Below are 17,484 nucleotides of genomic sequence, written 5' to 3' on the forward strand. Positions count from 1 at the left end.
CTGGTGTCAGCACGTGCAGCTGGTATCCCTAAACCAGCACTTTTAAGCCCTCCAGTTCTTGAACTATTTCCCCTGTCTGTAGCGCTTCCCACATTGGGGATCGCCTTATGGTGTATTTGGGCTGCATACACCACCACTGAAGCTCTAAAAACAGTGGCGCCCACTATGATGTCTTCAGAGGTGGCGGCTGATGCTGCAGATCCTCCCGAGGTAGTGGGGCTTGCTTCAGCTCCTTGTGCGGTGGTGCCCAGCAACGCACTTTCAGCCTGTCATATCGCAGTCAAAGGAACCATTGTTGAACTTTGTACCTGTCCTGTTAAGGAGAATACTAATGAACTCTCCCTGTTTCCTGATGGTACGGCTGTAGAACCTCCAGAGGTGGCGGCATCCGCTGCAGAACCTCCAGAGGTGTCAGTGGTATCCACTTATGAACTCTCTGCCTGTCCTGTCACGGCTATGGAGGCCGTCTGTGAACTTTCTGCCTGTCCTGTCACAGCTATGGAGGCCACCTGTGAACTCTCTGCCTGTCCTGTCATGGCTATGGAGACCGTCTGTGAACTCTCTGCCTGTCCTGTCACAGCTATGGAGGCCGTCTGTGAACTCTATGCCTGTCCTATTACGGCTATGGTGGCCATTTATGAACTTTCACCCTGCTCTGATCCGGCCGAGGAGGCCATTTATGAACTTATGTCCTGCTCTGAGTTGGCCAAGGAGGCCATCTTAGAACTCCCAACCATGCCTGTAACAACCACAGAGACAGTACATGGACTTTAGTTTTTGCCCCGATTCAGCCAAGGGATTTCTCTGGGAGCTCTCAGCCCAGTCTGTTCCGACCGAGGCCTTAAATGCACATTTTCCCTGCTCTGTTAGCCCTGTTATGGCCATAGGGGCCGTTAACGAACCTTTTGTCTGCCCTGCTAGCCCTGTCACAAGCCCAGAGACCATTAATAAACTGTCTTGTCTGTCTAAATCTTGCTAATGAATCTGTTCCTGAATCATCTACCAGTCCTGTTTCCCTACATGAGTCTGATGTTGAACCATCTGTCTGTGCAGATTCTATTAATGTCTGTTTAGTTTCAGTCACTGAAGTTTCTCCCAGTCCAGTTTCTGTTAATCCATCTGATTTTGAACTGTCTATCTGTCTGGATTCTGCTGTTGAGTGTGGTTTTGAGCTGTCGTTCTTGCCAGTTTCTATCAATAAGTCTAATTTTGAACAATCTGTCTGTCTGGTTGCAACTAATGAGTCTGATTCTGAGCCATCTGTCTGTTCAGTTTCAAACAATGAGCTTGAGTTTGAACATTCTGTCCATCCAGTTCCAGCCAATGCAGTTGATTATGAACTGTCTATCTGTTCAGTTGTCTCCAGGGAAACTATGGATTAACTTTTTGCCTTCCCTGCTTCAGTCTTTGATGCCGTAGATGCGTCTGTCTTTTGTGTCTCAGTTTTCCCTAGGCCCCAGTCTCTGCCATGGGTCCTGGCTCCATCTGTTCCGCCCTGGTGGTCTTCTGCTACGTCTGCTCTGCCCTGGTGGTCTTCTGCTCTGCCATGGAGGTTTTCTGTTCTACTCTGGTGGTCTTCTGCTCCTCCGTGGAGGTCTTCTGCTCCAGCCTGGTGGTCTTCTGCTTCGTCTGCTCCTCCGTGGTGGTCTCCTGCTCTGGCCTGGTGGTCTTCTGTCCTGCTTTGGTGGTCTTCTGCTCCGCCGTGGAGGTCTTCTGCTCCGACCTGGTGGTCTTCTGCTCCGCCGTGGGGACCTTCGGACCCGTCTGCTCTGCTGTGGTGGTCCTCAGCTCCATCTGCATCGCCGGCTCCATCCTGGTTCTCTGCTCCGCTCTGGCTTCCTGCTTCGCTGGTCCTGCCTTGGTGCCCTGCTCTGGTCCCCAGTCCCCGGTCTCTCCACTTCCATGTGGACCTGGCCCTCCGTCCCTCCCCCTGTTCCACCTCCGCTCTACCGCCCTCCTGGATTGCATTGTGTTGGAAGCGTCTGGAAGCCGCTCCTTGGGGGGCTCTGTCACGAATCCGGTTCATGGACTTCCGTCCAGTTACCACCAGAGGTTGCTCTTCCATTTTTATGACTTTCTCACTACACAGACTTTCACATGTCACCCCGGACTACATTTCCCAGCAACCATTTCACTAATCACACGTTCATCTGAAACCAATCAGACACACTATATAACACCCACTCAGATCCTGTTCAAACTGCCGAGTATTGTTTAAGCATTTATGTTGTTTAGTGTAGCTACTTTACGGAGCCAGATCCCTGTCCTTGTTTAAGTTTCTAGTTCTAGTTTCCTTAGTCTAGTCAAAGTCTTGCCTTGCCTGTTTTCTGATCTTCTGCCTGTGTATCTTGGATTAACCCTTTGCCTTGCTGTTTCGGACTGTGTTTGCACCTCACCTGGACTATTGCTCATTTTATTGGATTACCCCTCTTGTCAAGCCCTTTGAATCAGGCTCACTGGAAAAACATGCCTTCATCTACATTTTTGCAAAAATTCCAAAAACATACCTATAAATACTAGGGCTGGGCGGTATGACGGTATATATAGCTTATAATGCAGGATACACGGATACGTTGTTTTCGTTCAAATCAAAGCATAAACAACTTAGAAAACGTATCCGTGTGACGCGGATAAAATTGCTAAATTGTGAATGTGTCAGACTTTATGAATGCAGGTTTGTGTTGATATTTAGGGTTCAGACACTCCAGTGTTGGATGAGAGGGGTCATTATTTTATCAGGCTTGGTAAAGCCTCATGGGTGGTACATTGCACAGGTCACAGCGTTTCAGGCAGCTGTCCTCAGATTGTATCACTCAAAGAGTCTTTGTCATGTTTTTTCTTCCTTTAGGCTTCATATCTGAACATCAGATTTCATCAGTAAGCTTAATATTTTAGCACAATGTGCCTTTTTCTGTTTTCATCATGTTTGGAATTATGAAGATTTTGCTGGATATCACAACTTAATTTGAATGACTCATGTACTGCTATAAAAGATGCGATTGATTGTTTAAAAAAAATTATTTTAAGTTTAAAAATACTGAATAGGACAAGCAACTGTAATTTCTCTTGTTTCAAACACACACTGCATTCTGCCCTGTCACTCTCATTGAAAATTGATTGTGACCTGCTGGTTATTTTTACTAAGGGTTTTCATGGAGTCTGATATTCCTTAGGGCACATACAAGTCAGAATATGACATGCTTAAATGACACCAGTCTGGTCTGGTCGAGTCAAACATGCCCAAACCATCCATACAGCTGCCAACCCAACATTGTGATTGCTACTTCATTGAATGCTGTCAGTGTAGGAAAACTTCACCATTATTTTCTTTATTTTTTTACAGTTACAACAATTAGGTGATAAAGTAACCTTCCCATGACAGTCAGTATAAGGTAGCTGGTCATTTCTCTAGTGTTTAGTGTTTTTCACACTGAGCTTAAGTGCCAGTGTCAAAAACGTCAATCTTCATGTGTTAAAATGTATATAGTTTGGGCTTATAAGATATTTGCATCTCAAATTCAGCCGAAAGGTCCACATTTTTCTCACTAATGAGGACATTAAGATTCATCCTGGGTGAAATACTGCAAACTAGGGTCAGCGTTAAACCCAGAGCTAAATGTAATGTCAACATTAGCCTCAGGGGGGAATTCACTAAGACTGAATTATGCCATGCTGACAGTGCCTTTTTTTAGCACTCGATTCAACAGGAGTTTTCATACTTTTTGACATGGACTCACAGATATGATGGCCCCCTAAAGCACAAAAAAAGTATTTTTTTATATCTAAAACACAAAGCCAGCTATATATACAACCCAGTCTCACTGGAAAAACATGCCTGTGGCAACATTTCAACAGCATAATTATTTAAAGTTGCTTTTTGCAAGTTTTGTGACACTTTCAAATTGAAATATCCATTGAGTAAAAGTGCATTCAGTTTTATCCAAAACAGATGAATGTGAAGTGGTGAGTGGTGCTTAATGCTCTATTACGTTTGAAAATAATATGCCAGCTGTACTAAGCCCTACCCTAAACCTAACCGATAGTGTAAATAAAAGCAAACATCAGATAAAAACGTGTTTGCTGAAGCGACCATGCCATTTTAGCTTTCTTCTACTAGTCCTTCGTGCTCTTTTATCAGGAATTGTTTCACGAGACTCCGAAAGATCCACATTGCAATTGCAATAATGTACCAGGTGAGCAAATTTACTATGTTAGAAAAGCTATAATATATATTATGTGATGCAAATGTCAAAATGCAGTTTACAAATCATGCACTATAGTAAAAGTGTTTTGAGGTCATAACTTAGTATTGTCTTTATTAATTGATAATAATTAGTGTGAAATAGAATAAAAGTTGTGTTTTACTGCTTCAAGTATTCACTTTAGCTGGAAACTGAAGTGAATTGTGTATATATGGGTACGTTTTGCAAAAATGTAGGAAGAGGTGATTTTTCCAGTCAGCCTAGGTTGCATATATAGTGTGAAGACCCATTTATACAGAGTGAGGAAATATTAAATTATAAATAAATAGATTTTTCCATGTGCTTTTGTATTATTGCTGAAAACAGTCTCTCTGACCAACAGAAGTTTATTGCTCCTAAATGTGTTGTTCATCAAGATAATCTTTACAAAAAACACAATTTATGAATTTCTGTCACAAATCTGGTTCATGGACTTCCGTCCAATTACCACCAGAGGTCACTCTTCCATTTTTATGACTCTCTCACTAAACAGACTTTCACATGTCACCCCGTACTACATTTCCCAGCAGCCATTTCCCTAATCACACGTTCACCTGAAACCAATCACACACACTATATAACACCCACTCAGATGTCCTCTTCAAACTGCCGAGTATTGTTTAAGCATTTATGTTGTTTAGTGTAGCTACTTTACGGAGCCAGATCCCTGTCCTTGTTTAAGTTTCTAGTTCTAGTTTCCTTAGTCTAGTCAAAGTCTTGCCTTGCCTGTTTTCTGATCTTCTGCCTGTGTATCTTGGATTAACCCTTTGCCTTGCTGTTTCGGACTGTGTTTGCACCTCGCCTGGACTATTGCTCATTTTATTGGATTACCCCTCTTGTCAAGCCCTATGGATTATGTTTGCTGTTGATCGACCTACGCCTGTTTATCGGATTACTCTTGTGTCTTGCCCTCAATATACCTGTTGCCATTGTCTGACCCTCGCCTGTTTCTGACCATTCTAATGAATAAAGCTTTGCAAATGGATCCGCATGTCTCTCATCCCTGTCGCCTCGTTACAATTCATATGCGCTTTTTTTTTCTTCATCTGTGAGACTGCATCTGAAGGACTCGGACCGGCCATACAGAGCACTGTTCATCTGTCACAGCTGCTGCTGTACATTGCCCTATTTTTATTATTATTATTATTATTATTTTATTTTTTTTTTTACAGTTTTATTTTTATGCTTAACTGCCTAAAAAATCTGGGTTGCAAACCTGTCTACATATGATCACCATGGTCAAGAGAATAAACTATATAAAATCGCACCTTTGTAAGATATCAGTAAGCATTTGAACTGCTACGTGTGTGTGTGTTTTGTAGTTTTTCATATGTATCATTACATTATTCAAGTAAGCTCCAAGCCAATACCTGCATTCAAAGTTGTAATCCAGCAATTAAGGACGCAGCAAACCAGTGTAACTTAGGCTGCGTTCCAGTCCGCTTTCCAGTCCGCTTTTTTATGCCCTTCACTCGCAAATTTCCCTCCGTCTCGTTTACTCGGATGTACGTCATTGATTACGTTGCATGAGTGCCCGCTACTGGTGGAACCCTTGGAATGGGCTGAATCGGAAGGTCCTAAGCCCTTGATCACTTAGAATCCGCTATGGAGTTGGTTTATTGTTTACGTTTCCCCTTACGAATTTGTTTGGTGCAGCATTCTATATGTACATAGATGTGCTTGGGCTGTTATAAATGTAAAAAAAATAATTTATATATTATAGAGTTGTTTGGGGTGGGGATAAATTAAACGCGATCTGCGATGACGTCATAGTCGTGTTGTATTGTGGTCTACAGAGCGGACTGAAGTGTGCATATGAAGCAGACTCGCTCCCTCTGTCAAAATCGAGATTTCCACAGTCTGCGACAAAACCCCCGGATCGTGACCAAATCAGTGGTCGTTGCGGTCGCCGAAGCTCATTAAGTATGAGCAGGTCAGCAACGTGATCCGAACCTGTTTCAAGCTATCACAGACGCTACGACATTTTCAAACTTGATTGATATTAGGCTCGTTTGAGATGAGCAAAATCTGCACAGAACCGATCACCGGTGATCACCGCGAGATGCATGCCGGTTAGAAAACCGAGTTACGTCCGACTTCATGTTGAAGATTAGCAGATAGGCTGTCGATTCATTAAATAATAAGCCGTTTCCTCTAAAAAGCTGTTTATTCATCGTAGTGAAGCCTCTCCTCCATTGACATCCATTTAAAAAAACGGCCTCTGGTCTCCTTTCCCACATACTGCCAGACCGGAAGCGTTAGCTTTAGCCGGTACACTTTTTCGGCGAATGTTTGCTGGCTTGCCTTCTAGTGGCTTTGGTGTCGTCATCCAGTCGTTTCCCATCATGCTTTTGATCAGCGCAGTCGGTGGAGAGCAACTGCGCTCGACTGCGCAATCCGACACAGCCGCCTCGCCGTCGCGAGAGTTTTTTGGCACACGTCAGCATGACATCAGAGCAAGTCGTACGTAACTCGGACACTTTTCTAACCGGCATGCATCTCGCGGTGATCACCGGTGATCGGTTCTGCGCAGATTTTGCTTATCTCAAACAAGCCTATTATGTTTTCGTTGATGGTCGGGAACGCCTCTTCACTGAATATTTTGTAGTGTGTGCACCTTGTTAGCGTTGTGTTGTGTAGTATGCGCGCAGCTATGACAAGACGACGACAGATGAGAACAAATCTTGTTGCGTAGTGTGAGCTACACAGTGATTCGGCTAGTCTTTCAATCATGTAGTGTGAGCTTGCCATACCTGGCCATGGTCTTGGCTAATTCCTGAAACATTCCCACCGTCTCCTCCATTATGACGTAAAACATAAAAACAAAAATGAGCAATTCTGGCTCCACCTATCCTGTCAGGATGGTTCTCTCATCAGCTGTCCTCTTGCACCGTTGCTATGCGACAGAGCGGTAATCGGGAACCCCTGGTGGCGCAATTAGGAAATCCTGAGAAGATGGAGCATCCTTCATGCACTTTGGAGGGTCCTTTGTGCACTTTGGAGGCCTGGCCTTCGAAGTCCGTGCCCTTCGAAGTGTGTGCACTTAACTTTGGGACACAGCTAATGTCTTATATTATGAAGGCCTGGCAAAAACAATGGGATGAAGGGAATACAGGACGTCATTTATACAATATTAGACAAGAAGTAGGGAAAATGAAGTTAATAGGAAGAAATACAAGAGAACATATAATTATTTCAAGGTTAAGATTGGGGCATACTGGGTTAAATAAAACAATGCATTTATTGAAAAAACATCCATCAGGGATGTGTGATTGTGGAATGGAAGAGGAATCAGCAGAGCATGTGATTAGTCAATGTGTCAAATATGAAACACAAAGGAAAAAATAAAAGATGAATTGAAGAAATATGGAGTGAAAATATTAAATCTTAAGAATTTATTTAAAGTTGGAGATCAGATAAATAAAGTTTTGTATAATTTTATGAAATAAGCTGGTTTAATGAAGAGAATGTAACTATAAGTAGCCTAGTAGCTATAATCATAACTATAAGTTTTTTTTTTTGTTTTTTTTGTAATATCCATTTCTGGCCCTCACTCCAGTACAGTAGGTGGCGGATATGCACCTTAAACGTTGGATGCCACCCACCATTAAGAAGAAGATATGTACTTTTGGCGCTTCTTTCTTGTGCTTCTCGTCGCCTCTCTTCTCAAGTGAGTACAGATTCCCGTGTACATAGACACTTTAAATGAACGTGTAAATTCACTGAGGGCGTGTAAATATGAGGTGTGCCCGCACTGCCATGTCATTTTGTTAGAAAAACAGTAGAAAGAGAAATGAGGTGGGTTTGATTTGAAAATGTAGAGGCGGTAACGTTAAACTAATAATTTCATCACCTGTAAATAGATTAACGTTAGTTACATAATTAATTTGTTTAACCAAGTGTAGCTTTGGGCATAACGCTGCATTTCTGAATAGGCTAAATGTTTGAACTTCTATTTTGTGAATTTAAATGTGCATTCATTCATTACCTCATTTAAAAGTTTTAACCATAAAGAAAGGAATAGTTCTTTTAAAAGATATTAATTCCTGTACTCTTGAATCATATGCCAACATTCATTGCAACATTACTGAGCTCACCTTTATGAAGGGATAACCAAGATATTTAACTTCTCTTAGTAGCAATATTGAGTAAACCAAAAATTGTAATGTTATATTTAAATATTTGTGTTTCTTTTTGAAGTTGTTGTTAGTTGTTGAGTGAGATTTGACTCAAACTTGAGGTTTCGATTACGTGATTCAATATTTTCCAGTAACATCACGTACAGTTTTTCTACTGTTTTCACAACAGCAAAATGGCAGAATCTTCTGATGATCAGAATCTCTTTAACTGTCCAATCTGTCTCCATCTTCTGAACAACCCAGTAACTACAATTTGTGGGCACAGTTTCTGTATGGACTGTCTTAATGAATTCTGGGATCGGGACGATCAGAAAGGCGTTTACAGCTGCCCCCAGTGCAGGCAGACGTTCAGCCCAAGACCAGCTCTCAGCAAAAACACTGTGCTGGCTGAAGTTGTAGAGAGAATGAAGAGAGAAGCACCAGAAGCTGGAACAGACTCTCCTGTCCTGAGTTTTGCTGTGTCTGGAGACGTGGAGTGTGACATCTGCACAGAGACCAAACAAAAAGCCATCAAGTCTTGTCTGACATGTTTGGCTTCTTACTGTGAATCTCACATTCAAACTCATTATGCATCTCCTGCATTAAAATGGCACAAACTGGTCAATGCCTCACCACTACTGGACCAGATCTGCTCCCAACATCATAAGCTACTGGAGCTGTACTGTTGCAAAGATCAGCAGCTGATATGTATGCAGTGTGCTTTGATCAACCACCAGAACCATAGCATGACTTCACCTGCAGCAGAAAGACAAAAAATACAGGTAAAGTGACAGATTTGTCTGCATAATATTTTGCATTAGTAAATAAACTGATGCAAAATTTGTCAGTCAAATATATTAAACGGAGAAAACTTGTCTCTGACATAGATGAAAATATCGTTCTGAACTGTTATACAAATAATATTAGACTAATCATCATAATCTTATAATATTGTCAAAAGAAGCTCAAAGTACCTTTCATTAAAATTTAAAACAAATTAAGGTTGTTTTCACAGCCAGTGTGTCACACACTCAGTTGTGAGTATTTGCCATAATAACAAACATATTATGAAATTATATTGAACTATTGCAAATGCAATCACAGGTACAGTTGAAAGAAAATCAGGATGGCCTACAAAAGGAAGTGCATCAGCGAGAGATGAAGGTACAAGAATGTAGAGAAGCTGTGGACACTCATAAGGTAAGTTGATTGTAACTTATAGTTACTAATTTTACCACTGTTACTTCACTTCTTCTTCAGATAGATGTGCGTACGCAGTTGATCTGGACTACAGCTGTATGCAGGGCAGGACTTGAGTACTAGAGGTTATGTTTGGGCCCTATACCTATACACTACACTACTTTTATGGAGTAAAACAAAATACACAAAAATTAAAATATGCTTTGAAGTTCAACATGTCTAGCCTAGTCTATGTTTAGATGCAATATTTAATAGTCATGTACAAGAAACGGGATCTGTTCTCTCAGTTGAGATATAACCTGAAATAACACTGAGCAAAAAAAGCCAGAGATGTATATTAGTATTATAGAAATGTATTGTCATATCGGTGTCCTCTTATGTCAGATTCTTCAATTTAATCAATAAATTCAATTTGAATAAAAAGACATGTTGGCTATTAACAATCAAATGAAATCACTCAACAAAATCCATAGATGGATTTTGCATAAATTAAGTTTAAATATAGCATTTTAATGTAGATGTATTTAATGATTGCAAAAATGAAATAAGCTACTTTTTAAAATATGAAACTACAACCACCAGTAGGTGGCAGCAAGTGACTGTCTTAATGAGTGAGTTGAATCCTTAAATCAACTGATTTGTTTAAAATGCTAATTCATTTAACTTCACTTATAGCCTGATTGAATCATTTACTGGTTCATGTAACGCTGAGAAACAAAACACAGTTTTGCTCAGAGACGCAGCGGTTCAGGGGTCTCATTTATAAAACTCTCCGTAGATTTCATCCTAAAAGTGTACGTAGGCACAAAAGCTAGATTTAGCGTACACACAAAAGTTTTTGCGCCAGAACCTGCGCAAAAAACCCTTTATAAATCCCAGTCAGGGGAAGATTGTGCGTACGTGCGTCTCCACCCCGACTCCTCCCCAAAATCACCATATATGGAGCTTACAACCTAGTTTTACTATGCATAACCTCATCTGCATTTCATTTCCATGCATATTCCCATCCACGTGACACCATGTTTAACCCTGTCAAAGATAAAAGACATTAAGGAGATATGAGATACGGACTATAAATGCCATTTGTTACATACACATTTATTTTTATTGCTAAAATTATCCAATATCCTTGTTATGTTTTAGAATAAATATATAAAAATATCCATAAAAACAAAACTGATTAAAATAGTTCTCAGATAAATAGGCCTATTTAAGAATAGAGTTGATCTCATTCTTCTCCACTGGCCAAATAGTATTTCAATTGTTTTAAACAATTCAAATCAAATTAAATGTATGCAGTTTTGCTAATAAGATGAACGTTTTTCATAATGTGGAGATTCCTTCACACGACATCAACACCTCAGCTGCTGTTGTACACTAAGCTATTACCATTGGTCCTATTCAAACTGGACAATGGACCGTTCGACCACCGAATCCAGCAGGGTCCGCCATAATATCGAAGTAAGTGCGCATCATTGATCATTGTTCTCGCTAAAATATTTCTCATAACATGAGATCTGCAGTTTAGTTTAAAGATGAATTATTGTGCAGCCATAGCACTCCTCACTGTCATTAAAACATAGCATGCCACAGAAAATTATGTTTATTGTTAATAAAATTATGTAATTATGTTGTTTGTAAAATGATGTAATTTCAGTGCTTATCTCCATTAATGACTGGAATATTTAATGTAAATGCGCATATCGAAATCGATATAAAATCGTTGTTGACTTTATTACTTTTCTCACTCAAGGAAAAAGAGTTTGTACGCATGGTCTGATGTCCGTACGGTGCGAACATATTTACGTTTATTTTTTATAAATCACGACATATGCGTGGAAAATTGCGTACGCATATTTCTATGCCCATTTTGTGCGTACGCAACATTTAGAAATGAGACCCCTGGTATTTGTTCTATTTTCTTTTTGACTGAGCAAAACGGAATTGTGTGTCTGAAAGTTAATCAGTACATTCTTGTTTATTGTGCATTTGCGATCATGCATATATTCGGAAAAACAGGACTTTTGTTTGTGTGATAGGCTAGCTCCTATAAGCATGTATAAAAACAAACTCAATAAGTGGCTATTTGTATTTTTATTATTATTATTTGTTTTTTTTCATTTTGATGACATTTCTTTCCCACTATGTGTGATGGCAGTGAGACGGGAAAGAGCGCTTAAAACTCTTCAGATCGCATAACTTATTGGAACATTAATATAATATAGAATTATCTTCAGTAATGAAATGAGGTGTGAACATATTAGAATTTATCATCTTTATAAATTTGTGCTTTTTTGGGCTAAAGGCTTAATGGAGGTGTTTAAAGTAGCCATGTGATCACCAGTTAATCGACGCAGACGCAATTCAATACGTGTGTCCTTCTATGTGAAATAATCATAAATAGCCGTTTATGCCATTTGATTATGGCCTCGAAGGTCGCAGTTGGAAGCTGTGAGCCCCGGCTGGCACGTTTAACCCTTGCGTGCGCAGTGGAGATACGGCTCATTTCTGACTGGCATATAACTGAACAAATCAAACAAATGTGAACGGGTAAAGGTGGGGCCCCCTACAACGTGGGGCCCATGGGCTGCAGCCCAGTCAAGCCCAATGGTAAGTCCAGCCATGGCTGTATGATGTATAATGTAATATACTGTATAGTTATTATATTATAGTACAATAATGTACAATTATACTAAGCTAAAGTAAATTATACTGTATTATAGTTTTGTACTAAATGTGCCGTGGAGAAAATTAATTTTCCTTGGATTATGATTGGGAAAAATAAGAAAGTCATGATACAGTCCAAATTATTTTGCACAAATAAGGTACATTCTGAAATCAGTTTTGCATGCTTTTTTTTTCATCTAACAGGGCTCTGCAGAGGCAGCAGTGGAGCACAGTGAGAAGATGTTTTCTGAGCTGATCAGCTCCATGGAGAAAAGCCGAGCAGAGATAACAAAGATGATCAGAGCTCAGGAGAAAGCAGAAGTAAGCAGAGTAGAGAAAATCATACTTACACTGGAGCAGGAGATCAGTGACCTGAAGAAAAGACATGATGAACTCGGGCAGCTTTCACTGATAGAGGATGACATCTATGTCATTCAGGTAACTCTCTGATCATCTAGGAGATTTTTTTTTTTTTTTTTTAAGTTCTGACTCTCCTCCCCGATTAACTCTCTTCGTATTGTATTTTTGGTTTTGAACCAATGCACATTTATGTCATCTATGTGAGTACCATCGTGAGTAGCTAGTTACAACCATTTGCATAACTAGATGTTTGTTTGTTAATGGCTCTAAATGTTTTTGTAATGAAAATAAGAAACAAGGCTTCTTGTTGTCCATTACACATGTAATGTCCATTACACATGACTCATTTTGAGTAGGGTACAAAATCATGGCAGGCTGCAATTCAAAATGTTATTGAATTCTGGTTAGTGAACCCTACGTAAAATTGACAGTAAAATAAAATAGCATAAATTGACTATTGGCATTGTAACTTTTTACCTGCTGTTCATACTAAATTCATGAGACATGGGAGTTTTCAGTATCTGGCATTGAAGTGTTATTATTCAAGTTTTAATTCTAAATATATAAACTATAATCATATTTACATTCAGTGAACATTGATTGATTGTAATTCTTGCTTTGATCCTCTGCATTTTACATTCAAATAGGTTGGGTTCCTTTATTGTATGCCTGACATTTGCTTATAAAAATTTCTCAATCTTTGTTGTGCTTAATGTAATTTGTTATTTGGCAGACAGAGTTGTAATTAAATCTTGTAAGGAAGGAATCTGATTAATTTATGGCCTTGTACTAAGACCAGGACATCACTAAAATCTACGAACAACCATAGTTACCACCGTGTGCTAACACGCAGTGTGAGAGGCTAATAAACTATTTTAATGAGTCGTTTAAGGGCTTGGAAATAATTCAGAGCGAGAAGGTGCCTGCTTCACGGTTTTAATCATAATTTTGTTCCATTTGGATTCTGAATGACACTTGAATTCTCATTCTAACATCCAGTCAAATCAGAGTTCTCTTGAACTGCACCCACCATTTCAAACAGGCAAACCCCTTTCAAACCAACCAAATAAACTGAGCTGTGATGTCAGACTCAGGTCTGCACTAAAAGCCCTATGTGAAATGTTTTGATTTTTTTATTATCTTTTTTTCCGTCTTTAGAATTTCTCCTCTTTTTCCCGCTACCATTGTTCAGCCTTGTGCAACACATCTGTCAGCCAACGACTAACATTTGAGGAAATAGAAAAAGTCATCAGTGAGCTCAAAAGCCAACTGGATGATCTCTGTGAACAAGACATTGTGAGGATATTAGAGAAAGGTGAGAGATCTTTTAAGGATGTTTATGTATTTAAATTTACTGTTTGTATTTTTTCTGTTAAGTTTTCATAGTTCATGGTTAAAGCCAAGAAAATTTTAAAGCCAGAATTGTAATCATCATTTAGAATTTATTCCAAAACATACACAATATACAGAATGCAGGCAGATTGTAAAAATCATGGTAAACAAATTTAGCTTGTTTATCTTTTTAGTTCCCACTGTCCATGTAATGGTGAATTCTGTGAACAAAAAGATGATCAAAAAGTGTAAGTCAACATTCTTTTTTTCCTCTCACATGACGAACAAAACCACTCAGATACAAGAATATTTACTTAATGTTTTGTTTTTGTTCAGATTTGCCATCTCAACCCAAGACCAGAGAAGAGTTCCTGATATGTAAGTTGCCTTGTAATTGTATACAAATGTGTGTTAGACAGTGGAGTCCTAGGGGAATTAGAGGATGCCAATCCCGGAGAGGCTTTTATTAAACAAGAATACAAATAAAGTCAAATTATTTGAAAGATTAATCCAAGATCTGCTTTTGACAGAAACCTCATGCTAACTGAAGTGTTTAATACAGTTTTCTTTTTATCAACAGATTCCGTTGATCTGAATCTGAATGATCCAGCCTACTCTTCACTCTCTATGAAGGACAACAAATTTGTGTTAAAGTGTAATAACGGTTACATGGGTAATGGGGACTATTCGCAGGTTTTGTGTAAAGAGAAACTATCTGGACGCTGTTATTTTGAAGTACAGTGGGAAGGAGCAGGTTGCTCTATTGCATTCTCATATGACTATAGTACTTCAAGTTTTGTCTTTGGATCTAACAAAATATCTTGGAAATGTGACTTTACCAAATCTAATATTTGTGTGCAGCACAATTGGCGGCAGACTAACATTTCCTTGGTCTCCAAAATTGGAGTGTTTCTTGATCACGAAGCAGGAACGGTGTCCTTTTACAGTGTCTCTGATAAAATGACCCTCCTGCACAGAATCCAGACCACATTCGCTTCGCCCCTCTACCCTGGGTTTTCATTTCAAAATTTGGAAAAGAAATCATCAGTGACAATTTGTGATCTGCCAAAGCTAAACAAGCAAATCTAATCTGTACTAACAGTGACAATTAGTGAATGGACACTAAATACAACACAAACAGTAACAGTAAACAGCAGCAAACAGTATTTTTGATGCTAATTGAGTGTCGCGTGCTATATGTTCTCACAGAGCATTAAATTCTTTAATTGTGTTAGTTATATTAAACTTTAAGAAAGGGGGTGGGGGGTTGGTCATATAATAAGTGACAATCAGTAAGTTATGCTAAACACTATTGTTTGTTTAATTGATTCCCTTATGTCGAATTTAGACTGAACTTCCAATGTGAATTGAATGTATTCTGAACAATAAATTACTTTTTTGTACCAACTGAGAAGTTGTTTATAGATCTGTATTACAAAAGAACCATTAAAGATATTTAACTATTCTCAGAACTGTCTAACTTGATTTTGCAGAGCACATTGGAATGTATTCATTTTGCAGATGGTTTTATCTCAAGTGACATGCCAATCAAGAATATTACGATAACCAGAAATTGATCATAAGAGGACGGTAAGACTAAGTTATAGACAATAGCGTTCTATTGGGGTGGCAGGTGCCATCTGACCTTTTAACCTCTACTGGCATACATGTGGGGTTTTCTGTTTCAAAAGACGGATGCCAAGACCTGTGTGTATAGGAGGTCAGAGGTTAAGAATGCCTGGATTACTGAGGCATCCAGCAGTAGGTGGTAGTAGATACAATAGGAAAAGCTTGATAGAGACATTTAAACCTGCTTTCTTCTAAACAACACATCCACCCACACACTGGCTGTGGTCTGCTTCAATCAGGTGTCGTACCAAACCTCTTTGTGCTGTCAGCATTCTTATTTTAGCTCTGAACTGCTAAATGTGGACTATGAAACATCTAGGTATAAACAATAACATCATGGACTTCTGTAAAGATATTTGAAACAATGAATATCATGAAAAGCGCTATGCAGATAACATTTAATTGACAAACTATGCAGATAAAATTTAATTGACAAACTGTAAAATGCACTGACATAAAGCGAATAGGAGGGGCATTAAAAATGTTGCTGTTTTTATTGAAGCATGATAGCTTATAAATCAATCAAACTCCTGCTTTGATATAAATGTGCGTGTTAGACAAGAAGGAGCTTGTATTTTGAGGAAATCCATATCAAAAATACATAAAATGAGGAAATCCATACCAGCCGACGCTGTCAGATTTTTTTTTTTTTACAAAAACCTGTAGGGTAGAACCTGTTTTTATACGGTCTATGGGTAGAACAGCTGGTTACTGGAGCAGTATCCTTAAAGGGACAACTTACTTTATCTACCGCTAAAAAAGGTGCATACCTTTGTACCTATTAGTACATTTGAGTAGCAATATGTATGACTAAATTTAACTTAAGATTTTAAATAAATTGATTTTTTTTTTAAATAAACATTTTTCATGTCCAGTATAAATTTACACAACAGGGAAGGCATTTTATGTTTTACGTTATTGGATAAGTCTTCTAAAAATGACGAAATGAAGGAAAAGTTTATGACTAATACTTGCTTGGACATACACTAATTTAATTGTTTCAAAGATAATACATCACAATGTATTGTATTATGTCAAAACTCTAGTTTTCATGACAGCAAAAAATATAAACAAAATCTGTATTTTTTTTTACTAACATTATATACATATATACTAAAAATATATATAATGATAATAAAATAGCATGGCAAAATTGAGACGAATAGTAAAACTGTGTGTTTGTGTACAGCTACACCTGCTGGTCAAATGAGGGAATAAATTCCCTTTATGTTGCTCACTCTCTCCTTCTCTGTCTCACACACACTATTCTGAACAAGATCATTCATTAAATCTGTCTTTTGTGAGGTTCTCTCTTTCTCAAAAGAGCCTTGGGTTGTACACATCTGCATAAATTATAATCTTTTCATATTCAAATAAGACCCAGTGGTCGTTAAACCCATGAGGGGTTAATGAGAGAAAACTCGTTAAGGCCAGGCCAATTAAACTGCACAAGAGTCCCTGCAGAAGAGCTCTGTGTAAAGGAGGGCAATTAAAGACTAATTGGGAAGACTTTTCTTAATTAATTCCAAAAGGGCACAAGTATGTGAGACCTATATGATGGTTACTGTTATAAAAAAACTGACTGTGTGGGCATAAGTAGAAAACACACGTACATCTTCATATCCTTCACCCAGTTCTCAGAAAATGGGTCACCATCAAAGAGAAACTGGAAAATAGACACATTATGAAATATTTCTGCTCAAAAATCATTAGAATTAACCACCAGGGATTTTTACTTTACAATAGCTGTCCTGGCATGCTGTACAGACGGATATACTGTATGTGTTAAATTAAAATTTTAATAAGATGATTAGATAGGATGAGATATCGAGCGTGATCTTACTGCTCCCGGTGTGATAAACTCATTTCAAAACAGATTTGTCTGACTGCAGAGGGACATTTCTTCATGACATGTATCAGAAGAGAGGGGGGATCAA

General features: G+C 38.7%; 1 protein-coding gene across 3 annotated transcripts; it reads left to right on the top strand.

Annotated features, from left to right (window-relative positions):
• The first annotated feature begins 7,872 nt into the window (after positions 1-7,872).
• Positions 7,873-15,194, top strand: LOC107705371 (tripartite motif-containing protein 16-like). Of its 3 annotated transcripts, none has more exons than XM_016508632.1 (8): positions 7,873-7,911; positions 8,550-9,141; positions 9,464-9,559; positions 12,431-12,664; positions 13,745-13,901; positions 14,113-14,166; positions 14,255-14,296; positions 14,499-15,194. In XM_016508632.1, exons 2-8 carry the CDS (start codon positions 8,554-8,556, stop codon positions 15,005-15,007), a joined length of 1,680 nt encoding a protein of 559 aa, XP_016364118.1. In that variant the 5' UTR covers positions 7,873-7,911; positions 8,550-8,553; the 3' UTR covers positions 15,008-15,194. The 3 variants fall into 3 exon arrangements, with proteins under 3 accessions (XP_016364118.1, XP_016364119.1, XP_016364117.1); XM_016508633.1 differs by having other exon boundaries at positions 7,882-7,911; positions 8,624-9,141; XM_016508631.1 differs by lacking the exon at positions 7,873-7,911 and adding an exon at positions 7,955-8,039.
• Positions 15,195-17,484: the final 2,290 nt, after the last annotated feature.

The sequence above is a fragment of the Sinocyclocheilus rhinocerous genome, unplaced genomic scaffold, assembly GCF_001515625.1.
Source record: "Sinocyclocheilus rhinocerous isolate Xijiao unplaced genomic scaffold, SAMN03320098_v1.1 scaffold564, whole genome shotgun sequence".
Classification (NCBI taxonomy): Eukaryota; Metazoa; Chordata; class Actinopteri; order Cypriniformes; family Cyprinidae; genus Sinocyclocheilus; species Sinocyclocheilus rhinocerous.